Source organism: Zootoca vivipara, chromosome 7, assembly GCF_963506605.1.
Source record: "Zootoca vivipara chromosome 7, rZooViv1.1, whole genome shotgun sequence".
In the NCBI taxonomy this organism is placed as follows: Eukaryota; Metazoa; Chordata; class Lepidosauria; order Squamata; family Lacertidae; genus Zootoca; species Zootoca vivipara.
This window is the reverse complement of record NC_083282.1, coordinates 64,716,086-64,742,366: the sequence shown is the minus strand read 5'-3', so window position 1 is coordinate 64,742,366 and position 26,281 is coordinate 64,716,086. Positions and strand designations below refer to the sequence as shown.

The 26,281-nt window shown below is 45.8% G+C and overlaps 1 protein-coding gene across 2 annotated transcripts in view; it reads right to left on the bottom strand.

Moving 5' to 3' along the window:
- Positions 1-21,334, bottom strand: part of LOC118088361 (receptor-type tyrosine-protein phosphatase V) — a 57,466-nt gene extending 36,132 nt beyond the window's left edge. For both annotated transcript variants that reach the window (XM_060277196.1, XM_060277197.1), the window contains exons 1-6: positions 20,908-21,334; positions 15,147-15,213; positions 9,112-9,378; positions 4,873-5,139; positions 2,123-2,389; positions 727-999 (exon numbers count right to left, since the gene is read on the bottom strand). In XM_060277196.1, coding sequence (XP_060133179.1) covers positions 727-999; positions 2,123-2,389; positions 4,873-5,139; positions 9,112-9,378; positions 15,147-15,213; positions 20,908-20,982 — 1,216 coding nt within the window. In that variant the 5' untranslated portion in view covers positions 20,983-21,334. The remainder of the gene's footprint in view (positions 1-726; positions 1,000-2,122; positions 2,390-4,872; positions 5,140-9,111; positions 9,379-15,146; positions 15,214-20,907) is intronic.
- Between the last annotated feature and the right edge of the window lie 4,947 nt (positions 21,335-26,281).

Genomic DNA, 26,281 nt, shown 5'->3' with positions numbered 1-26,281 from the left:
TGTGATGTTTCTCCCACCCCAGCTTCCATAATTATCAGAATAGTCTCCTCTTCAGGTCAACTCAAAATACTGGTATTTGTTTTGTCTAACACATAATAACTAAAGCCCCAGCCAAGACAGAGAACTGTTCTCTGGAAGTCTCTCTTCATTGACCCTGACAGATGGTTGGGAATGTTAAACAAACAAAAATCTTGGATTTCTATCCTGCCTTTCTCCCATTATGGAAACCAAGGCAGTGCACATGTGGTTTCCAGGCAGTCACCCATCCATACCCAAACCTGCTTAGCTTCAGCAAGCTGGTGCTCTCATTTGCCTTTGAACCATACCCTATGACCCTGTGATGAAGGAACCTCTTTCCATGGTCCCTTAGGTTGAGATTGATGAAGCATCAGTGTTGGCGCTGAAGACAGTGAGGGCTGGAGTCAACTAACGGGTCCCCACTAGCGCAATCTCCAATTGGCTCAGGGGTGGGGGGTTGGGAGAAGCCCCAGAATGGTGTGGGGGAGGAGAGGAGTGGGGAGATAATTCCATCCAGCAAGTAGAAATGCTTGCACTGACAGAGTGATCTCCTTAAAGCTATCTTGAATTCTTCCCTGTGTGTCCTCACTTTACCAGGATTCCTTTCAGTCAGGTAACTGAAATACCCTCCCACCCAAAACCAATATCAGAGCATTTCTATAGGAGCCACTGTCTCCCGGCAGGATCTGAACTTCAAGCCCTGCTTACATGTCCAGGCAGAGATGCTCTTTGTAGATGCTTTATGGGGTCCAGCAACAGCGGTCACCAAGGCAATGTAGCTTTTCCCAGGGCTCAGGCTTTGGAAGGTGACCTGTGTGCTGTTCCTTGCCACCGATACATTTCTGACAGGTGTCCTGCTCTCCCCTTCCTGCAGAATCACCAGATAGTACTCTCTTCCTCCAGCTGGTGAGTTCCATGTTGCTTTCAAAGTGTTATTTTTGCCACTGTTGACCAAGCTCACATTGGTTGGTTTCAGGGGGTCTGGGGAAAAATTGAAAGTTCACCATTAATGAATTGCCATGAAACAGGGTATTGTCAGCCTTCCTGAACCTGGTACTGTCCTGATGTATTGGACTACAGCGATGATCATCCCTGACTATTGGTCATGCTGGCCGGGGCTGATGTGAGTTGTAGTTTGGAGGGCACCAGGTTGGAAAAGTGTGATGTGGTAATGGACAGAGCTTATGTCTTTCTTAATTCAGAGACAACATATCATTTTAGGTGCTTTAGGAATAACCAGGAAACAGACTGTGATAGCTTTCCAAACCCTCAGCTGCTCAAATGATTCAGAGTTCTCCATCTCAGCTCTTAGGATAATTGAAGGGTCAAGGTAGCACTGATAAGTGGAGCACCATACTGGAGGTTTGACATCTATTTCAGATGCATATCTGAATGTGATGTAAATAAAGGGGAACGTTTGGGGTGTAGCTGCTCTGCTCTTGAGTTCTATGAGAAATAGGGGAATATTTTGAATGAACATTTACACACACAATGTCAAGTCTCCCTGACGGCAACTACAGTTGATGTAAGGAAAACCCATACTTCAAAGGAAGGGAATGAATTTAGTTGCTTTGCATAATACAAGTGAGGAGAAAACCAAAGGCTCGATTTGCAGGTAGCTTGGATTCCCCAAACACGAAAGCTAGTCAACTGGAATATAGGGATGGCCTTTTAGAAACGGTCATTGGGATCTGAAGGACCCTCCTGCACTAAGAACACACCTACTGACTGGAAAAAGTCTGACTGACTTCTGGAAATTCTCAACTTTATCTGCACAGCTTTGGTAATGTAAAACACAATGCCTCTTGTTCATGTATTCAGAAAATAAAGTATGGAGCCTCTATTACAGTAGGTATACACAAACACAGAATAATACAAAAAGAACAATATGACTGTCTTTATTTCACAGCCTTTATTTCATGTGTTTTAGTTATCCCTATTAAACCGACACAGATCAAGCTTCTAGGTCTCTCAGGATAAGGACTACCTGTTATTGTAACCCTGCCTTATTCTGTTTCATAGGCTCAAAGTAGCCTCTCATTCTAGTTTAGGCCTGCCTACCTGACTTCCAAGTGCCTTGAACAGTAATCTGCTGCATACTCACATGTATAAGCTGTGACATTGGGCCCCCCTATCATGTGAAGCCCAGCTGCTGCGCTGATCTCTAGGCGATAGGGGGTGCCCGGCTGCAGGTGCTGGAAGACGTAACTGGACAGGCCTCTCCTGAGCGACACTGTGCTGCTCTCAGCTGCGGTATGGAGGTTCTGCAGAGTGAGATGGAGCCATTCTGCTCCCTCTGTTTTGGCCCATGAGGCTGTCAGACTGGAGCTGGAGTTGCTGTGGAATGCCAGTGCCTTGGGGGCAACAGGAGCTGTTGGGACAAAGGAAAGATGAAGGAAACCACCTGCTCCAAGAAGAGGGGTCCCTTTTCAAAGATGCCCCCACTCCATGGAAGTCCCCAGTCCTCAGAAGAGGACACTCCAGCACCCTTGCAAACAAGTCAGTCGGTGAAAGCAGCTAAGCCACTGACATTTTTTACTTGCTTGCCTTGCTCACACATACGTGCGCCAATTTTTGATGGCACGCTGGTAGCCTAAAGCAGAGGTGGCCCTGCAGATGTTGTTGGACTCTAGCTCACATCAGCCCCGGTCACTAAGGCCAACAGTCAGTGATGATGTGAGTTATAGTTCAGCAAGAGCCACAACTTCTCCACCTTTGGACTAATGGAAGAGAAAATGATCAGTTTAGGGCACGGGTGTCAAACACAAGGCCCGGGGGCCAAATCCGGCCCGCCAGACCTCGTCATGTGGCCCGCCGAGCGCCCCAGCCAGTGGGACCCAGCAGCGGGACCTTGCTGCTGAAGCGCCACGCCGACAAAGCGCCGACAAACAGCTGGGGCTGGGGGGGGATAGAAAGGCGGCCGGAGCAGCGCTGCGTGGAGCGCCCCGAGCCACAGCAGGAGAAGGAGGAGGCAGCTTGCCGGGTCAGCGCCCGGCAACGCCGCACGGAGAGTCCCGAGCCTCTGCAACGCAGCAGTGCTCTGTAGCACTTTGAATCCTCCTCCTCCTGCCATGGCTCGGCGCCTGGAAACGGCTGCTGCTGCTGCTGCTGAAGCACAGACAAAGCACCCAGCAGCGCCGCGTGGAGGAGGAGGAGGATGATTCAAAGTGCTACAGAGCACTGCTGCGTCCCAGAGGCTCAGGACTCTCCGCATGGTGCTGCCGGGCACCGACCCGGGCAGCCGCCTCCTCCTCCTGCCGCGGCTCAGCCTCATGAACATGAGCTCAGCAGCGGCTCAGCCTCACGAACGTGCAACTCTGAGGCTTTACGCACTTCTCCTAAAACGGACACCCGCTGCCTCACGCTGCACGGGAAATGCTTTTTGCCCCTGGGTCCCTTTGCGCTCTTTTCTGGCGCTGAATCAAGGCGGCCACCCCCCCTTCCCTTTCTTTCTTCCTCTCTCTCGTTCTTATTCTTTCTTTCCCTCTCCTTCCTTCCTTCTTTATCTCTGTCTTCTCTCCCTCTTTCTTTTTCTTTCATTCTTTATTCCTTCTTTCCTACTCTTCTTTCTCTCACCTCTTTCCTTCCTCTCTCCCTCCTGCTCCCTCTTTTCTTCCTTCCTTCCTTCCTTCCTTCCTTCCTTCCTTCCTTCCTTCCGTCCTTCCCATCTTTCTTCCTCTCCCTCATTCTTTCTTTCCCTCTACTTCCTTCCTTCTTTCTCCCTTTCTGTCTTCTCTCCCTCTTTCTTTTTCTTTCCTTCTTTATTCCCTTCCTTATTTCCTACTCTTCTTTCTCTCCCCTCTTTCCTTCCTTCCTCTCTCCCTCCCACTCCCTCTTTTCTTCCTTCCTTCCTTCCTTCCTCCCCTCCCTCTCCTCAGAAGCATAGGATGCTGCTTTATACTTCTGGCCCTTAAACCCTGGAACCAGGAGAGCAGCTCCAGTGAGTCAACCTCAGCCAGTCCCTTTGGTGAAGGGTGGTGGCTCACTGGCAGAACATCTGTCCTGCATGCAGAAGGACCCCAGCATCTCCAGGTACTAGTAGCTCTGCAAAGGTCCTGCATGAAACCCTAGCGAGCCTCCACCACCCAGTGCAGTTACCAAAAATCATTTTTCAATAAATTGTACAATAATTGTACATTTAAATATCTACTTGCCATTATTCTGACTATGTTTCTGCTTTCAGAGCTAGTTATTACTTACATTATTACAAAAAACAGTAATAATTGAATGCAGTGACAATAATTTATGATAATAAAGAGTGGACACATAGTCCTACAGATACAACCGGCCCTTTGAGGGTGACCAAACTGCTGATGCGGCCCCCGATGAATTTGAGTTTGACACCCCTGGTTTAGGGATATAAGAGCCCCACCAGAGCTGGCTGAAGTCCCATCTGGCCCAGCATCCTGTTCTCACTGTGGCCATGTGAAGCCGGCAACCAGAACCTGAGTGCCAGCAGCAGCGTCTCCCAGTGACTGGTTGTCATCTTTTCCTGCCTGGCTGCTTGAAGGTGAGTCTTACTCCATAGACAACTAAGTTGTCTAAATTGCCTATCTAAATTGTAAGTCGCCTTGGGGACTGCACTGAGCTGAAAGGCAAGTCATAAATCACTTTATAATAAATAGATAAAATGCCAGGCCTCATAAGCTCCACGGGTGTCATAAACTAATCTTAGGCATGGCTAATTAGCCTGTTTACTTTCTTTTCCCCTCACTACTCCTTGAGCATGCAGGAACAATGAGATAACATAGCCCCGCCCAGGTATCTGATTAATTTCTGGAGACGCTTCTGTCTCTACAGAGTTGATTTTATCCTCCAACAACCCCCTCAGGTCAGAGTAGCAACTTTCCATACCGGTCCATTGACGTGCACTGGTGCTCGCTTTGGAATATCCAGCCAGGGTGGTGATTTGCAGGGCATATTCACTGCCAGCTCGCAGCCTCTCAAAGCGGAAGGTGGTGGCCCCTTTAGGGAGAGTCACATTCCTGGCAGGTGCCTGTGAGTCTATGTGGTACAGAACCAGCTGGTAGCCATCTTTCCCGCCAGGAGCTTCACTCCAAGAGGCTACCAACACAGAAGGGCCATCATAGCTGAGAATCACATCCCGCACAGCTGAGGGAGCTAAAACAAGAGGAAGGTTCCAAAACAGAGTTGCCAGTCAGTAAGCATTTCAGAACATTTACCTGATCCCCAAACCTGCTCCTATCCCTCTCAAATCCTGACCAGATTTCTAAAGTATTTTATGTGAGTTCTGTTCTAGCCCATCTGAGGGTTGCAGTTGGAATCGGCCCCACAAAGCATAACCAACGCTCAGGGATGCTGGGAGTTGTATACTATAACAACACTTGGAGGGTCACAGGTTCCCCACTGCTGAACTGAAAGATGAACATTTCACAGTGAAAGTCAAATAATGTTTACTCAGAAATAAACCCCACTGCGATTGGGAAAGTGCACCTATGATTGCAGGCTAAAAGCCTCACAGTCCTCAGCTTAGCCTTATGTAAACTAAGACTGCATGCAGACACAGGAAACAGGAAATAGGGTGTCTATAGGTAAAGAAGTGCTGGGCTGTTGCCAGGGCCAGAATTAAGTATCTTGGTGCCTAGGGCAAAGGACATGAAACACATCTTTAAGTCAACCCCCCCTATTTTATAATGTAAAACATTAACACCAGTTATAATAAAACGATAAACAGCAAGACTTGGATAGACACAGTTAGTGAATATTCATGGATTATTTTAGGAGGTCTGATGACTCTGGAACTGGGAGAACTGACAGCGCCTGGTGCTTCAAAGCTTTGCCTTTCAGATTAAGGCTGTGTACACACTCTGCCTCTGAAATGCACAGCTGCCATTTTATCATGGCCTGCTTTTTTACATAGGACTTTGCAATTGTGCACACCTTTATGCAATGGCACCAGGGGCGTAGCCAGGATGAAAATCAGGGGGCAAGGGGCTCCCTTCTCCCTTGCCAGCTTTCCCTCCTCCCGCCCCGGCGATCGCGGAGGAGGGCAGGAGCGAGGGGGCGCCAGGATCAGCCCGAAATCGGGCTGCTCCGACTCCCTCCTCCCCCTCCGCGATCGGCAGGGGCGAGGGGGAGCCAGGATCACCCCGAAATCGGGCTGCTCCGATCCCCTCCTCCCCCTCTGCAATCGCCGGGGCAGGTGGAGGGAAAGCCCCAGAGCCGCGCAAAGCGGTTGCCTGGCTTTCCCTCCGCCCGCCCCACAGCCAGCCAGGGAGAAGGGAGACGGCACCGGGCGGGCAGCGGGGCAGGCTGGCCAGCGGCCCTGCTTCTAGGGGGGTGTGCCCCCCCTGCCTACGCCCATGAATGGCACAATCTAAAGTCGCAGCTGCTAACCAGGTTGTCTGTAAAACACAGGTGGGCATGTTTTAAAATTAGTGTGCAACACTACTCTCCTGAATTACTGTGTCCACAGACTTTTTATTTAAAAAAAAAAATTCTGCAGTCTTTGGAAACTGGTGTGCTGATATACCACCATACAGAGGCAACTAAGGTATGATATTGCTTCCTGTTTTGACTATTTCATTCACAGACAAGTTAAATACGGGGAGGGGGGGTGGCACAGTCCTGCAAGGCCAGAAGGTCTGCCCCAATAGGAGGGGACCTGAGAAAGCCTGCTCTGTGTACACACGCTGGCAGCATGCACTTGAGAAGCGCATTCTCAGCACAAAACGGATTATAAGCACTTCAGCAGATCAACCATGAGTGTGGGGGCAGGGATGACATGGGGATGATGTCATGTGTACAGCACCCAAAGAAGGTTTCTGCATCCAGCCCCGAATGCACATTATCACACAGTATGTACACACCCTAAATATCTGCAGGATTTAAATCATTACTACAACCAATAATTTCACCTAACGCATTATTATTTTTAAAAGTAAATTTCATTTTAGTAAATAATGCATATAACATGTTTTACCTTCATTGGAGGTTTTGAAACAGAGGTTGGAAGGCCATACTTAGCTGGGGTTGTGGACTAGAGGACCCTTGGGACTCCTTCCAACTCTACGATTCTATGAATTATGATTTTGGTGGGTGCTTGGATCAGGTGCAATCCTACCCTAGCTCCCACCCTGGTTGTTGCTACACTTCAGAGGCACTTTCACAAGCACAAACTCATAGCTGCCAAGTTTTCCCTTTTCTCGCGAGGAAGCCTATTCAGCATAAGGGAAAATCCCTTAAAAAAAGGGATAACTTGGCAGCTATGCAAACTGCAATGAGGTTCTGCTACAGCTTGAATGACAATAAAAAAGCACTTAAATGGTAACATACACCACCTCAGGGGCGTGGCTGTGGTAAGAACAGTTTTTGTGAAAACACAGCATTCAGCAAATTTCAGCTGGTGACTGATACACGAACTTCTGTGATCAAAGGAATTTTCCATAAGCCTGGAAAACACTTCTCTGTAACAGAATTGTCTGGGCACAGTTTGTCTGTAATAGAACGACCCATATCAGTTGCTCCAACAGAAAACCTTGGGCTGTTTCTGCAATTAATGGCTCCCACTGTTCCAAAGTCCACAAGGACATTGTGAGACGGTTGTGGTACCATTACATTAGGAATAGGCGTGGAATAACTCTGAGTTAACTTTGCTGCCAGATGCCTGCAGAGCCTGACAATTGCACTCAGTTTCTGTGCAATTCACAGGGAAAGTTTGCAAATCAGTTTGCCTTAGTTGATTTCAATATCATGTAAATTGCAAGCCAGGGAGGAAGATAAAAAAAAACCCTTCTGCAGCTGTACAAAAGAATAAGATGCAAGATGCAGAGTGGTTTGGAGGATAAGCTGTGATCCATCTTAAGAAAACTAACTTGGTAGCAAGTTTCATTCTAACTAATGAGACTTTGCTTCCAAGCAGAAAATACTTAGGATTGCAGCGTTAATAAAAGCAATGTTGCATGCACAAAACAACATGTTGCTTTTAGCTATATGATTCAGATGTTTCTGGAATGAAATGGCAAATGCTGAGAATGGATAATGAAACAAAGTATTCCCCCTCCCCAGCAAAGCACCTGGAAGTTGTGAACAAGAGAGTATAGTGTTGCATAAACGATGACCCAGACACACATTTTATTGGCCCAACTTGGATGTGCAAGCAGAAAAAATAGCCAGATGTTGCTGCATTTGTGCTAAATACTGAATGTAGAACCGCAAGTACATCATGTTATATTTAGCACAAATGCAGCAACATCTGGCTATTTTTTCTGCTTGCACATCCAAGTTGGGCCAATAAAATGTGTGTCTGGCCCATCGTTTATGCAACACATCGTTTATGCATAGCCTCCCAAAAGCATCTTCTGCCATGTACTTTCAGACTCTAAGGAGGATACGAATGGCAGAGGGTATTAAATGAAAGCAAAAGTCCTAGGTTGCTCCGCTATCCTTTCCTTTCTTTATGGGTAGCTGGTAGCTTTGACAATGAAATGGCAGCTTTGATTTTTGAGGGCAAGGCTTAATGAAATAGTGGAGGCTTGACAGCCATCTGTCAGGAATGCTTTGATGGTGTTTCCTGCTTGGCAGGGGGCTGGACTGGATGGCCCTTGTAGTCTCTTCCAACTCTATGATTCTATGATTCTATGAACTATCTGCACTAGTGCAAGGCATAGTGCTAGCCAGGTGGGACTTTCCTCCATGGCATAGCAGCTCACAAGCCAGGGTGGTTCGTTGCTTCTATCCTGACCCACTGAGTTGTTCTTTTACTTGTTCAGTAAGCTAGAAAACATCTGAAGGCAGCCCTATTCAGGGAAGGTTTTAATGTATGAAACGTTATTATTTTTTATATTTTGCTGCAAGCCGCCCAGAGTGGCTGGGGAAACCCAGCCAGATGGGTGGGGTATAAACAATAAAATTATGATTATTATTATTATAGAAGTGAGCACTTTCAACTTTTGAAGAAAGCACACAGCCAGGAATGTCAAGAGGAGGCCGCCATTACACAATGTGGCATGCAGAGTCTTGAGTGTGTGAATGAAAGCGAGAAAAGGCAATGTCCATATTTCCAAATATAAACCAACTCTATGCTCAGAATAGCCTCACATGGCAAAGTAGATGCTTTTGGCTCCCACTTACCTGTCTGCCCAGTGACTCTCCTGCTGTAGTTCCGTGCACACACCAGCAGCGCGGTGACTTCAATGCTGTATCGTGTCCCAGGAAGCAAGCCCTGGAAGTCGAAACTGGTGGCATCGAGCCCAGCTGATCCATTCTGCAGCAAAGAGTCTGTCTTGAAGTCATAAAGGGCTAGTGAAAAGCCCCGGACACCTCCAGAGGGCCTTTCCCAGGTCAAGAGGAGGTAGTCAGAGCGGCCTTGGCTGCTGATGCTCACATTCAGGAGGTGTCCTGGGGAAGATAAACCATAAGGTGCTCAAAACTGTATTATCCTTCAGGGCCTGCTGTCTTCAGCCCCTGGTCCTGAATGGGGTAACTGTGCCCCTGAAGGACCAGGTGCACAGCCTGGGAGTAATTTTGGACTCACAGCCTGTCCATGGAGGCACAGGTCAATTCTGTGTCCAGGTCAGCTGTTTACCAGCTCCATCTGGTATGTAGGCTGAGACCCTACCTGCCTGCAGACTGTATCGCCAGAGTGGTGCATGCTCGCTTGGACTACTGCAATCCCTCGCTTGGACTACTGCAATGTGCTCTATGTGGGGATACCTTTGAAGGTGACCCAAAAACTACAACTAATCCAGAATGCGGCAGCTAGACTGGTGACTGGCAGGGGCTGCCGAGACCACATAACACCAGTCTTGAAAGAGCTACATTGGCTCCCAGTACATTTCCAGATACAATTCAAAGTGTTGGTGCTGACCTTTAAAGCCCTAAACAGCCTCAGTCCAGTATACCTGAAGGAGCGTCTCCACCCCATCGTTCTGCCCAGACACTGAGGTCCAGCGCCGAGGGCCTTCTGGCGGTTCCCTCGCTGCAAGAAGCCAAGTTACAGGGAACCAGGCAGAGGGCCTTCTCTGTAGTGGCACCCACCCCGTGGAATGCCCTCCCACCAGATGTCAAAGAGAATAACAACTACCAGACTTTTAGAAGACATCTGAAGGCAGCCCTGTTTAAGGGAAGCTTTTAATGCTTGACACAATATTGTATTTTAATATTTTGTTGGAAGCCGCCCAGAGTGGCTGGGAAAACCCAGCCAGATGGGTGGAAAACAAACAAACAAACAACCCCAAAGCCTGTTCTCTATCTGACATAGATCAATAACACCTTCATCACCTAGGTGAGTAGGCAATGCGATGCTATCCAGATGTTGTGGGTTCCATATTATTTTTTATTTTTAAAAAATAATTGTATACCATAAGCTGTCACAGACACACACAGAGACACTAAAAGGCATATAAGAATTTAAAAACAGATCACGAGCCAACTATGTTTCTTTGTTGACTCTATAAGTGTTGGCAGCACATAAAAGTTTTCTGCAAACACCTGTTGGATCTCTATTGGAAGAGCATTCCACGTGACTGAGCCAGTGACATTAAAGGCTCAGTTTCACGTTGATGTCAAATGAGCCACACAGACTCAGGGTAGTTCCCTTCATTCCTGACCACGGGCCATGTTGCCTGGGGCTGGTGAGAGTTGCAGTCCAAAGCAAACTGGAAAGCACAACATTGGCTACGCCTGATCTGGGCCAAAAAGTCGTAGGCCCTTGAGATATCAACAAAGCCTCCTCACTCTCATGCTGAGCCTGAGCGGGAGTGGTTGGTTTATAAAAAGGAACAATAGTATGGCAGGCAAATCCACTGCATTAGAATAGTCATGTTTTAAATCTTTAGCATCTACAATTGCTAAACACCAGACAGGAAAATCATAAGTTGATCTGCTAAGACCACCAGCAATTTTGAAGTGGTCAAAGGGGGGGGGCAGCACTACATGATTCATTGCCTGTAGTCAAGCCCCACAATTCAACCACATTTGTTCCAGCTCCTTAGAAAGGAACTCAATATTTACATCAGGCATTCCTTAAACTGATGACACCCTCAGCCTGAAATGCAAATAAGAGACTGAAAAATCCAGTCCGACTCCCAGGCACATCCTTCTACGAGTCAGATCCAGTAGAGAAAATAACTTGTCACCTATGGCTCCCAGATAAAGGTGCCCCAATGCATCATGAATGATCTACAGCCTATCCTGGACAATTCCACAGGCCTTGGGTGGTAGCCCTGTCCACACTTGCAGAAAGCCCCTAAATTGAAACTGGCTGGCCACTAGCAACAAGTAACCATCAAATGGAGTCAGAAACCTAAGGACCCGAAACATAGCCGCTTCAAACTTATAGACTCTTATATCCACCCCGAATGACAACCCCCATAGCCCTGTAAAGCATTTTTATTTTAATAGCTGGTATACGACCGTAATAAAGCTTGATTGATTGATTGATTGATTGATTGATACCTAAGGACCCGATTCTGCAACAAACCCAGATGCCAACTCTACCTCCGTTTGCATACAAGCAACAATATTACAGACATCATCCATAAAGCCAACCATACCATCAGGTGTTCATTCACCTGCTCATCTTCCAATGCATTATGTGTAATTTTTGTAATGCCTTCTGGTGTCTACCTAGGACAGGCATCCCCAAACTTGGCCCTCCAGCTGCTTTGGGACTACAATTTCCATCATCCGTGACCACTGGTCCTGTTAGTTAGGGATGATGGGAGTTGTAGTCCCAAAACAGCTGGAGGGCCGAGTTTGGGGATGCCTGACCTAGAACAAGCAGGTCAGTCTCTACAGAAAAGAATAAAGCAACACAAAAATGGCAATATTCAGAAACCATTGGCAGTGTTTAGAAAACACTTTGTTCCTAACCTAAAAGCCATCATTTTTCTGTGAAGGCAATTCATTCCAGCGTGAAATGGCATCAACATAGATAATAGTTTCCTCTCCCACTGCAGGTAGGTAATTTAAACATTGGCATAGTGAAGCTAGGAAAGTTGTGTTATTGCACATTGCTGTTGTGATTGGCCACTGTGTTTATTTTGTTGACATATAAGCTTTGTGCAGAATCACCATAGGTTATAGCCCTGTTCAGGCAATGGGGCATGTTTTTGTGCGCAATGGTGGGACGTGGTGGGTTTCATCCAGTCATACAAGTACTGAAATCTTTGTCTGCAATGTGTATGCACATGTACATGTGTACGGACATAGGCAGTGAGAACATACATACTGCAGAAGATGCATTCATTGTACCAAGAACAGCCTATGTAATGAGTTGGAGCCACCTTCTCAACTCTGGCATTGCTGCAGCTTACCTAGATGGGACTGGTGAGGATGGTCAAGTTAGGGCTGCAACTGTGCAGTGGTGGGTGCACCAGATTGGTTCCATCAGTGCACTTGTGCAGGTCTGACCTTACCACTGCCATGACCCTGTCCTAAGAGGTTCTGTGGCTCCACCGCACCCCACAAGCTGCTACTGCATTGTTGTTGTTTAGTTGTTTGGTTGTATCCAATTCTCTGTGACCCCATGGACCAGAGCACGCCAGACACTTCTGTCTTCCACTGCCTCCCGGAGTTTCGTCAAATTCACGTTGGTAGCTTCGAAAACACTCTCCAACTATCTCATCCTCTGTTGTCCCCTTCTCCTTGTGCCCTCAATCTTTCCCAGCATCAGGGTCTTTTCCAGGGAGTCTTATCTTCTCATGAGATGGCCAAATTACTGGTGCCTCAGCTTCAGTATCTGTCCTTCCAGTGAGCACCCAGGGTTGATTTCCTTCAGAATGGATAGGTTTGATCTTCTTGCAGTCCATGGGACTCTCAAGAGTCTCTTCCAGCACCATAATTCAAAAGCATCAATACTTCGATGATCAGCCTTCATTATGGTCCAGCTCTCACTTCCATACATCACTACTGGAAAAACCATAGCTTTAACTATACGGACCTTTGTCGGCAAGGTGATGTCTCTGCTTTTTAAGATGCTGTCTAGGTTTGTCATCGCTTTTCTCCTAAGAAGCAGGCGTCTTTTAATTTCATGACTGCTGTCACCATCTGCGGTGATCATGGAGCCCAAGCCTGATATTGCCTAAACAGAGCCTGCCACTCCTGCATTTCATGCTATTTGGTTCCATTGTTTACAATCTTTCCCCTCTATGCCCATGTATATCCACTAACTGTGCATAACTCTTCATGCATCAGAAGATGTGAACTCTAGTCGATGACAGCTTATGTCACAATGCATCTGCTGGCCTTTCAGGTTCCACAATACTTTGGTATGCCCCCCACCCCCACCCCGGTGGAGATAATTATGAGTTTTGGATGCAAGATCTGCAAACACCTTGGGTGGTTTCATTAGGTGAATTAGCAGTTTAAGGCAGACCTTGCCCTGCTCCTTTCTAATTCTAACCCACTGTGGAGAAGTATCTACATAATGAAGTCTTAATGTGTTCCTAGGATTGCAGTGTAATTCTCTCTGGAAACAAAGGCATTACTTAATGCTTTGCTGATGTATTAGAAGTGTGTGTAATGTTCTGTTTACCTGCTTGCTGGCAAAATCTGTGTGCAACCTGCGCTACTTTTGCATGTTGTAATTATTAATATATTCCTGGTGGCTTGTGTTGAACTCACCTATGTGGAAATTCTGCATGCTGCAATTAATGGCTGAGCAAACATGTATCCAGGTTAATTAATATTGATAAAAACTTCAAGGTTTTATAACTATACATATAACCTTTAGAAGACATCTGAAGACAGCCCTGTATGGGGAAACTTTTTAATGCATAATGTTTTATTATGCTTTTATTTACGTTGGAAGCCGCCCAGAGTGGCTGGGGCAACCGAGTCAGATGGGCAGGCTATGATGATGGTGATGATGATGATGATGATGATGATGGAAATCCTAGATCTGTGCAGTCCCTGAGTTAAGAGAATTTGGCTTGACTTGGTTGCCGGGAGGAAAGCAATAATAACTTTTGCCAATACATTTTGGGCCTTTCCTTCACAATATTCTCCACCCCTGCAAGTATTAGGTAGCTTACAGAATACAACATCTATTTTTATGGGAAAGGAGAACACTTGTAGAATGCTGCTGTCACTTTTCATGATCTTGAATGTGCCCCTTGCTTGCCTAAACAGATCTGACACTTAACAGTTCTTTGCTTCGCAAAGGCGGTTCAGAAGCTTTTGTTTACTACTGTGTATCTCTAGCTACTTGAAAACACACTGAAATTCATACACAGAAAAGGTGAACAATAGTTTGGAGAATCGCCTGAATAAGGGAGGCATCATACAATTTGGCACTGACTCCAAGTTTCTTTTTACCCAGAACAGTCTGTAGAAACATGGTGCCGGGAAAAGAATATTTTCCTAGGTATGTGCATTGCTGCATGGAAAGTGGTAGTGCAAATGTCACAAACACTTATAGGACATATGATACAGAACTTGTGTTGTGTTGTGGACAAAGTGTAAGAATAGGACAGAGGAAACCTAGACTCAGTCATGAAGCTTAGAAGGTGATGTTGGCATAGTCACTGTCCCTTAAGCCTTAGGTACAACCCTGGGTGAGGATAAAACTGGGGAAACCATGAATATTGCTCGGAAGGAAAATTAGAGACCGCAACACAATCTCCACCCTCCTTCCTTCATTGTCTACTATTTTAATTAGACACACTCACACTCACACACATAGTAGTAGTAGTAGTACCCCACCCATCTGACTGGGTTGCCCCAGCCTCCTATAAAGCGTTTGCCGTCTCCCAACATGCACAATGAGCCAATTCTTTTTAAAAGTGGTGGACTGTAGGAATGCCACCACCACCCCGGCACACACAAATGCCACAAATAGTTTTCAGTGACTCTTTGGATTAAGGAGGGTTTTTCAAGCTGTGTCCTTCCCCATGAAGCTCGACCCCATAAAAGCCAGGTGGAAGTTGAAGGATGAGCTGCACTGGGGAGAAAAAGTATCTCCCCCTCTTCTTCAGGGAAAAGAAGGTGAGAACATTGAGGGACACTTTCCCATTACATTCTCACACCCTTAGGTCTCCCTCACGCCCTCACTTTGTCCCTTGGAACGATCTCTAGCGAAATATATCTGGCTCCAGTGGATATTCCGGTGATAGTCCAGATTTCCCTGTCTGGGAACTCCCAGGGGTGAGGAGCAGAAAACTCACCTTTCTCGTCAGGCAATCCTTCCACTCCTGGATTCCTTTGCCAATCTGTTTGGTTGCATCTGTCAGCCTATGAGATTGAAATTAGTAAAATCCTTAGTGGTGTCTGGGTAGAAGCAAGGCTCTATTCTGTCATAAAAACAAAGAGACACAACACCTCTAATGTTATGGCACCCCAGTGGTGTGGAATCTGTGACCCTCCAGATGTTGCTGAACTCCGACTCCCATTGCCCCCAGTGAGCATGGCCAATGGTCACAGATGATAGGGCCACAGGTTTCCACGCCCCTAAGATACCCACCTCTATGCCTGGTCCCTCACACTTGCAGTATGTGGAGAGGGACACCTCTCTGATTAGAATCACTAAGTCCTGCCATCCCTATCCTGGTGGCCTCCAGATGTATTGGACTCCAGCTCCTATCATCCCCATCCAGAATAGTTAATGGCCAGGGATGGGTCCATGACTCTATTTTAAAACAGAAGTGCATCCTCTCTAGACATTGCCACCACAGCCTCAAAGGTGAAGAGAGTTTGCATCCAAATGGATGGGCACAGCACGGAATACCTGAGTGGTGGAAGGCTACATTGTCTTTTCACAGTCAAGGGCTCAGCGTTGACCCTTCTTTGTCTGCTGTTGAGTGCTGTCCAACTACAGATCCTACCTAGACTGGCTTACAGGAACTGTAAGGACTTGCTGCCAGCATCCCTTCCCAGCTTGGTACGTCTCTCTGGAAGCCAGACTTGTTGCTGGGCACAGCCAAGCCCTGCCTCTTGCATTGTTTCTCTTTGTGGCATTATCCAGGTTGCTTCCTTTGTAACAAGGGTAACAAGGGTCAGGTCATTACGCTGCAGCTGTAGAGGACTCCCTGGTTCTCCCCATTTTGGTATGTGGCCAGTAAAGGGCCAAACTAGGCATTACATGCAGTCATTGTTGCCTCACAGGTGTTTTTTATACGTGTGTGTGTGTGTGTGTGTGTGTGTGTGCAAAACAACTTTATAAATCTGCATATGTCAACATAAATAGAGGAACAGTGATAGGAAGGTGTATGTCTTTTCCCACTTTTACCAAAAGCTAAGATACCTGTGGGTCGAAGAACAGTTGGGGGGGTGAGATTATAAATGAAAGAAATGGGGGGGGTCAAGCACACGGACACCACACTTTCCCTCCACTTAAATTTGTAACCTCCTAAGGCTTTTTTATTTTTAATGATGGGAAAAGTTACACCCAACTGCATAAAATGTCTAGATTTTGCCTTCCACTCTAGTTGCAGCCCTATGGTGATAGTTAGGTTGGAGGAACGTGAAGTTGGAAAAGCCAGGAAGAAATTATCTGTGGGAGTTCCTCCTCTTTGCATCAGGTTGAGCTTAAGCTCTGCTGTCCTAATTTGGCTCCTAATTTTACAATGAGATTTGGACAAGAACAAAAACCTCTAAGATTTGCTTATCAGGGTCTGACCAAAAAGATTCCCCTTATCCAGCATTCTGTCTCCTATAATGGCAACCACCAAGGTTGCCAGCTGAAAGGAACAGGTCTGCTTTCCACAGCAGGTTGATGTGTAGAAATCAGTGGGTACAATGTTTGTTTTTTTGCAGCATGGAAATAAACATTATCCGGGGCCAGATTCAACTAACTGGTCCTGCTAGCACAATGGGGCTTCCTCCCAACCCAACAAATTAGTGGCAGTGGGGGGCCAGCAGGACCCCCCCCCCCGAACAGCATGTATGGGGAGATAATTTCATTGGGCAAGCAGAAATGCATTCTGATGGAACGTTTGTAGCAATGTGAAGCTGAATTCCTCCCAATGTCTGTACATCAAGTTGCTGTTAAAGGCACAGCTACAGGGACTGGAAAGGACAGAAGCTGGCAACTCTCCCAGCTGGATGACCCTGGATTGCTCACTAGCAAGGCATGCTGGAATGACTTTCTCCTATTGTATCCCTCCCCCCCCCACATCCATTAATCCTGAACAGTGAAGTTCTATTCATGAAAGGTGGAAGAAAGTTCTGTCCTTCAAGATTATTACTGCATGGGTTTCTGAAAAATAGGTCATGCCAGACTAATCTGATCTCATTTTTTGACAGAATTACAAGCCTGGTAGATGAAGGGAACGCTGTGGATGTAGCCTATCTTGATTTCAGCAAGGCCTTTGACAAGGTGCCCCATGATATTCTAGTAAAGAAGCTGGTAAAATGTGGGCTAGACAATGCTACCATTCAGTGGATTTCTAACTGGCTGACTGACCGAACCCAAAGGGTACTCATCAATGGCTCCTCTTCATCCTGGAGAGAAGTGACCAATGGGGTGCCACAGGGTTCTGTCTTGGGCCCAGTCTTATTCAACATCTTTATCAATGATTTGGATGATGGGCTTGAGGGCATCCTGATCAAGTTTGCAGATGACACCAAATTGAGAGGGGTGGCTAATACCCCAGAGGACAGGATCACACTTCAAAATGACCTTAACAGATAAAGTACTACACTTGGGGGGGGGGGATGAAAGGCACAAATACAGGATGGGTGACACCTGGCTTGAGAGCAGTTCATGTGAAAAGGATCTAGGCGCCTTGGTAGACCACAAACTTGACATGAGTCAACAGTGTGATGCAGCAGCTAAAAAAGCGAATGCAATTCTGGGCTGCATCAATAGGAGTATAGCATCTAGATCAAGGGAAGTAATAGTACCACTGTATTCTGCTCTGGTCAGACCTCAACTGGAGTACTGTGTCCAGTTCTAGGCACCACAGTTCAAGAAGGATACTGAAAAGCTGGAACGTGTCCAGAGGAGGGCAACCAAAATGGTCAAAGGCCTGGAAACGATGCCTTATGAGGAACGGCTTAGGGAGCTGGGTATGTTTAGCCTGGAGAAGAGAAGGTTAAGGGGTGATATGATAGCCATGTTCAAATATATAAAAGGATGTCATATAGAGGAGGGAGAAATGTTGTTTTCTGCTCCAGAGAAGTGGACACGGAGCAATGGATTCAAACTACAAGAAAGAAGATTCCACCCAAACATTAAGAACTTCCTGACAGTAAGAGCTGTTCGACAGTGGAATTTGCTACCAAGGAGTGTGGTGGAGTCTCCATCTTTGGAGGTCTTTAAGCGGAGGCTTGATGGCCATATGTCAGGAATGCTTTGATGGGGGTTGGACTGGATGGCCCTTGTGGTCTCTTCCAACTCTATGATTCTATACTAGTTGTCATTGAACAATCCTGACTTTTGACATTCATTTTTAAAGGTATTTATGCTAGTGCGGCCATCATTACAGCTTGTCGGAATGATTTCCACATATGAATTGTGTGTGATGATGCATACTGTTTTGTTTGTTCTGAATATGCTGCTGAATATCATGTTATCAAAACCAAGATCTAGTGTAGGCGTTACCAACAAGGCACCCTATAGACATTGCTGGACCCCAGCTCCCATTATCACCAGCCGGTATAACAAGGGTCAAGGATTATGGGAGTCCAACATCTCTGGACTCCCAGAGAGCTACCCAAATGAAGAAGAGGATTTTCAAAGGCTTGCAAGTATGTAAATCTTATGGTTGGAATAGCATCTCATGCAATGCATCTGGGGAATTCTCACAAGTGGCAGGGCAATGCAACACCAGTCCCTGTCCTCGGCCTCACCCTGCCTCCAGGAGGGTTCTCATAGCATGAAGAAAGTGATCAGGATCACCAGGGGAATCACCTGCCTGGCTGAACAACCCTCTCTAGAGCGGAGCCGACATTTCTTAGAAGATAAAAAATGTGGTTTTTTTTCTTTCTTTCTCTTATTTCATTCTTCCCCCTCCTCCCAAAAAGAGAAAGCTGTTTTGCAGAATTTTCTGCTAATATTATCCACCTTTTTGTGGTGCCATCATTCCCCTCCATCTCCTGCATAATCCCGAATGATGCTAGGACCCTTTGGCAACAAAGCGGGTGGGGACCTGGGGATGGAGAAGTTGTGCTAACTGCCACAGCTAATGATGACATATAATAATGAGAATAACTTCTCCTCTCTCTGGAGAAATGCTCTGAAACACAAGTTTTTTTCTGTACACAAATAGAGTGGAGAATTTGGGGAGGCCAAAATCCTAAACTGGCACATGGAGTCAATGAACAAATCAGACCAAAAGCCTATCTAGTCCAGCATCCTGTTCTCACAGTGGCCTATGGGAAGGACATGAGCTCAATGGCCCCCTCCAACAACTACAGTGATACAGTCTCTGATTCAGGCAGTAGTATATAAGGCCATTGTGGCTAGTAGCTGTTGATAGCCTCCGTGAATTTGTTGAATCCCCTTTTAAAGCCACCCAAGTTGGTGGCCATTACTACATCTTGCGGTGCTTCCTTTTGCTTGTCCTAAATGTCCCAATATTCAACTTCATTGGACAACCCTGGGTTTTGGTTATTATGAGAGAGTTCTAATCTTCTCTGTCCACACAAGGTATAATTTCCATCTCCTACATCCCTCCTTGTTTGCTCCCCCCTCCCCAGAGCAAAGAAAGGCCCCAGGTGTTGTGACCTTTCCTTGTACAAGAACTGACATGGCCCCTGAACATTTTGCTTGCCCCTTTCTGCACCTTTCCCAGATCTACAATATCCTTTTTGAGGTGCAGCAACCAGAACTGTACACAGTATTCCAGGTCTGGCCGCAACGTAGATTTGCGTAAAGGCAAATTTCTACAACTATCAATGCATTGTGAGGGGGAAAGGAGGAACTAGGCCCTTAATGGAAACAGGTCACAGAGCTGCGTCTGATGAGGGTTCATGTGCTCCAGGCGGGGTGTGTGTGTGTGTGTGTGGGAAGCATGCATAAGTCCGGAGAGGCTGGCAGGAAACACCCAAGTAGGACTAAAAGTATAGAGTATAAAGTATATTCCAGCACAGACTCAGCATCCAGACTAGGAACTCGGTGTGCTTCTGAGTTGGGCAGGTGAAGAAGAAGAAGAAGAGTTTGGATTTGATATCCCGCTTTATCACTACCCTAAGGAGTCTCAAAGCGGCTAACATTCTCCTTTCCCTTCCTCTCCCACAACAAACACTCTGTTAGGTGAGTGGGGCTGAGAGACTTCAAAGAAGTGTGACTAGCCCAAGGTCACTCAGCAGCTGCATGTGGAGGAGCAGAGACACGAACCCGGTTCCCCAGATTACAAGTCGACTACTCTTAAAACCACTACACCACACTGGCGTGAGGTGTGAGCAGTGGCAGAATGTGCCACACACACTGAACACCAGGGCAATTACTCACGACTAGCTCCCATCTCTGTTTACAGGCTCACTGTGTGGCTTTGCCTCCTCACACAGGAAGCTACCTTTTCCCAAGTCAGACCCTTGGTCCAACCAGCCCGGTATTATCTATTCTGATTGGCAGCAGCTTTCTGGGGTTTCAGGTAGGGGTCCATCTCCTACCTGGAGATGCTGGGGATTGAACCCGAGACCTTCTCCATGTGCCCTACTCCTAGGCCATGCCCCGTTCCTGAGCACTGTGAATCCCCATGCGCCACAATAAGTGTCTTCCTGTCCTGTTAACACACTGCCTTGGCACAGGGCTCTGTGGTCTCATTTAGAGGAGAGGCCGGGGGAAGCTCCTGGAGGGAGCCAGGCTTCTCTAATGGGCAATGGTGCTAATTCAGTGCAGCTGTGTGGCCAGCAGGCAGGAATGCTCTCATCCCCCAGCGGAGCAGGGAAATGCAGGCTGACTATAACTCGGAGGAGCCGGCCTCCACCGCCAGCAAGGAAAGGCACTGGGAGAGGGAGGGAGGGAGAGAAACGTGGACTCACCTCAACCACAGCTTGCAGATGCCCCTGCAAAGAGGCCCATCCCATAGGCGGCAGCAGCAGCAGCAGCCACAGCATCTGGTGGAGAGAGGGGAACGAGGAGCAGAGAAAGGCAGCCACAGCAGAAAGTTATAGTCCTCTTCGAAGAGCAGCTGCCCTCCTCATCCAGCTGTCCCTACGGCAACTCCTGCAGACTTCCCTCGCTGGCGTGTGACATCAGGGCCCTGGCATGCAGGATGCCAGCTACAGCCGCCAGTTTACCAGGGAGTTCAAAGGTGTATGTGTGAGTTTGCGAGAGGCTCTGCATTGAGAGGACGCGAAGCGTGTGCCTGTGTCTTTGAGAGAGGGAGAGTGTGCTGCGTTCCTCTCCCTGTGCGAGAGAGGCTGTACGTGTGTGGCTGCGTGTGTGAGCAAGCCTTGCCAGCACTGTTCCTCCATGTGGGAGTGTCTGTTTCTATGGGTGTGTGTCTCCAAGAGGACGTCTTTTGTCCTGGGTTTTTGTTTTGTTTTTTTAGACATTTTCTTTGAGAATAAGTTTGTCGAAGTTGCTGGGGAGGGACAGGGGGGTTGTTTACTCTTCTTGCTCAGGGTGGTAGAGTAGCCCAAAGAGAAATGTGTGCCTGTTCTCTCTCTCCTGGAATGAACAGAAAGCAGCTTTGACCCACTAGGAGTCTCAGATCCCATAAACTCAAAAGCTCCGGGGTGGTCAGTGGAGTTTGAAGAACAGTGAGACTTCAGGCTGACTGAGCCAGAACTGTGATACAAAAAAAAAAAAGAGCTGAAAAGTTCACTGAAATAAAGAAAGTAAAAAATTGGTGATTGTTTTTTAAAGTAATAGCGAATTATGGAATACAAGAAGAAGTTAGGAAGATTGGAAATCTTTAGACGTGGCTGAGGGAAGTCCAAAAAGATTGTATAAGATGTGAATGAATGTTAAATGATGTATGGAATGTATGCAAAAACTTAATAAATATCAGATAGATAGATAGATAGATAGATAGATAGATAGATAGATAGAGATAGATATAGATATAGATTAGATATAGATTGTCCTGGATGTAGCTGTTTTTCATAGCATTTCAGAAAAGAGTTTTGTAGTATTCTTCAGAGCTATTCAGTCATTATCCGGACATTTTAGATCAATAAAATATTCTGCATCTGGTTACATTTTCATATCAACCATTGACAAGCTTTGACCATCAAGCTGATGGTGTGCTTGAGTTTCGTTGGAACAAACATCTCCCACTGGTTGTCACTCTGGGAAAGTAGTGTTTCAAACACTGCTGAGAGTTTGAATACATACACTGAAGAATACATGTGCACACAAAAGCATTACAAATTGTGAATCATGCACACAGAACAAGGCAACTTTCAAACCTTTGCTTGCAAGGGTTGCCTTGAAGTGTACACATGTCACACAAAATCCTACAGATCCTCAAAAGTGAGTATCAAACATGTGGCATGAAAATGTTTTTACAATCCTAAACCTACACAAGGAGCTTAATGGGTTGTCACGCTATGGGGTCCAACAACTTAACCACACTCATACCCTACAACCTTTGTCATCTTTTTCACTACTGATAAAAAACTAGATTCAGGTAGGTAGGTATAAAAAAAACTAGGTATAATAAATGACACATATTTTTTAATTGAACATATACCCCTCACAGCACATGGCAGAGAATGACAGAGTGAGAAGGGGCTTCAGCCTTTTGGACCATTGCTATGTCTGTACTTTGGCTACATGCTGCCAGATTCCTGGGCATTCATTTCTCACACAACAAATGAGCCTGCAAAATTCAGTGAGTGGCATTTCGTGATGGCACAACAGAGAAGACATGAGAAGATGTTGCATACAATAACTCTTAGGGCCAAACTAGGCGTGGTGTTAATTAATATGCACATTTTGAGTTTCATAAATAGCCACAGGGAAGCCTAAGCAACTTTGGACCTGTTTTCTGAAAGCGTCTTTGCTGTGGTCAAGGGAGGGTCTTCATTGGTTACAAAATCTAATTTGGTCCCCAGGCTAGCCTACTTGCATAGGATTGCTGGGGTGGTAAAGGAAATGTAGGAACACTACCTTTCATTAACAGATGTAATGAAAATGAACCAAATACATTTCCTAACACTCTGTCATTACATGTGGATTATAGATGTTTTGCAATACAACCCATTCCTTCTATATTAAAAAGGGATAAGTTATCCCAGTCTCTCAAACAACTTGAAGTATCTTTCAAAATAATCTATTTTAAACATGTTGAAAGACTTAGGATGACTGATCACACACATTTGACACCCCCCCCCAGCCTTTGCACCTAAAGCGGTCATCAAAAATAAGAGGATTTTCAAGCTCTTGGAGGCTGCCATGCATGAGGAAGGGAGCTGCAGTTGGTTCAGGTTGGGTGGATGTGCTCTTTAAGAATCATACTTGAGTTTCTGGTTTAGAACCAAAAAAATTGAAGGTAGAAGAGAATACCAGTTCTTCTTCTACCTTCTCAAAATTTATCCAAAGTCATTAAGTAATTAGGAATACCAAATCATTATCATCTGAGAGATCCATCTTGGATTCTCTCAGTAAGTCAGCACTAGCATTTTCTATGCTTTCCTTGGTGTAGATGCATGCACCAATATGGTATACCTTAAGATGCATTCAAAAGTGTTGTCCAGGGTTTTTTTTTTGTTCACCTTTAGAGCCTGAGGCCGAGAGGACAAGCCTACAAGAGGAAGAAAATCTCCCTGCAAAGAAGGTTGCATTGCTTTGTTTACACCCGACTGAAATCTAATTCCTGCGTATAGTTTACAGGGACTCAAAGAGTGTTGAAAGATCACTGGGTGTGCATTATGGATTAGAGTTTGTGTGCGTGGCTTTGTAGGAACGGCAAGGCAGCTTGTACGACAGGAAATGGATTGAGGTGGAGGAACACTCTATGGAAAGAAGAAGAACCTTCTTCAGATGATGCACACAAGTTTTTACCATTTGAGGAAGGTCTATAACTCAGTGGTAGAGCTGATTAAACCCCAGGCATTTACATGTGTGGGAAAGAAAATCTCCCTATTGAGGCTGTGTACATTCTATACATTCTATACATCTAAAGAACACTTGAAGCATATTTTTCTCTTCAGAGAATTCTGGGTACTGAGGTTTGTTAAGGTTGCTGAGATTTGTAACTCTTTGAGAGCACACAGAATTTTTGGAAATAAGGAATTGGCTTTGAATGTTTATTATTATTATTATTATTATTATTATTACACCCAACCCATCTGTCTGGGCTTCCCCAGCCACTCTGGGCAGCTTACAGCATACGGTATATAAAACTTAGTAAAACACCAAACATTAAAAACTTCCCAATACAGGACTGCCTTCAGATGTCTTCTAAATAATTATAAGTTTATGTTGTTGTTATTGTTATTAGAAATTTTATTAATAATAATTTACACTGCTGCTGCCATGAGTGCTGGAAGGAAGGCCGCATCCTGCTGCAAGGCCCATTTTCACCTGGCCTAGAGGCGGGGCCCTGAGTCACCCTGAACAGCTAAAAGAGGCTGGAACAACTCTTGGTTTGCAGCAACTGGCTAAAATGTTTCAAATTGTTCTAATTTTAGTTCCTTTTGTTGAGTTGGTGTTGGTTAAGTGTTTAGTCGGAGTTGGTGGTTATTTTAATTTGGGTATAACTGTAGACTGTTGTTGTTGTTGATGATGATGATTTCTATTGATTTATTGGTTGTTTGTTGCTTGTATAGGATATTTTGTTTTTTAATGTTTGATGTTTTGTTGTGTTTTTATATACAGTATGTTGTAAGCCGCCCAGAGTTATATTATTATTATTATTATTATTATTATTATTATTATTAATGTATGTGTTTGCAGCTTGATACCCTGGAGAACTTCTGCCTGACAGTGTACCAATAGTTTTCAAAAAAATTCAGACATGGGCCCAGTGTTGAATGCAAAGATGCATTTGGAGTGCACTTCTTAACTTGTATGGTGGTTGTGTTGCTGGTTTGACTCACTTTGGGTAAAGCCCTCCTTACCCACCAGCTGAAGACCAGTGAAGAAGACAGTACTGAGAAAGATGGATCAATAATCTGACTCCACACAAGGCAGCTTCCTATTTTCCTCATTGAAAATGTTGGTTTTTTTCCTATTCATGGAAGAAGAGTCTTGCTCTTGCTCTTGCTCTTGTGTGCATTTGCTTTTCTGCGCATGTCACTAAACCACTTGCATGAGTAATTATTTGCAGGGGATAGTGAGATGTGGTAACTTCTGCAGTGGCTCTTAGAACCACTTCATAAATTACTAGGAAGTACAGTAGTGAGTAGTGAGGGGACACAGGTGGCGCTGTGGGTTAAACCACAGAGTCTTCTAGAGCTTGCCGATCAGAAGGTCGGTGGTTCGAATCCCTGTGACGGGGTGAGCTCCCGTTGCTCGGTCCCAGCTCCTGCCAACCTAGCAGTTCGAAAGCACATCAAAGTGCAAGTAGATAAATAGGTACCGCTACAGCGGGAAGGTAAACGGCGTTTCCATGTGCTGCTCTGGTTTGCCAAAAGCGGCTTTGTCATGCTGGCCACATGACCTGGAAGCTGTATGCCGGCTCCCTCGGCCAATAACGCGAGATGAGTGTCGCAACCCCAGAGTCAGTCATGGCTGGACCTAATGGTCAGGGGTACCTTTACCTTTACCTTTACAGTAGCGAGTAGTTGCATATCTTCTTTCTGTGCTTTCAGATATCATGTGATGGAGCAGCCCAAGCAACTTTCCTTGTGGGGAGGTGCGGCCACAGCATTTCCCTGAAAGCTACTGCTAATCAATTTCATTAGGTGATCTAGTGTTACGAGAGAGAGGCAGAAAGCATGTGCAAGGTGCCCAGAAGCATAGAAAGAAAGTGTGTGAGTCACTTGTACATTTCCTGGTTAGTTCCTAGTGAGAGGGGAGCTGTCTTGCCTAAACCTCAGGCCTGAGTAGATTGCTGTAGGATTGGGCTTTGAATATTGGAGTGTTTAAACTGTGCACCTCCACCTTTGCTCAAACTGTATTTATAAATAAATCCATATATTAATAACTTATTAGCCTTTAAAGGAAGCCAAACCCAGGTAAATCTCTGAACCCATTGAACTTCTCACTGCCCAGAGAAGCAAAATGCACATAACAATGTTCTGAAATTTAAAATGCCTTTTAAAATGAGCTATATTTCAAGCTATTTGGGGTGGGGTGGGCGTTAGGGGAATTTAATATCTATTATGTGTGTGTTTTTCTTAATTCACAGTCTGTTTAATGCAGTTGAATGTACCTATTGCTACTCTCCAGGAGAGCCTTTGGGATTGATGGGGATAAAAGCAAAGCAAAACAAAAACACTTCTGCAGTGAATTGGGGCCTGA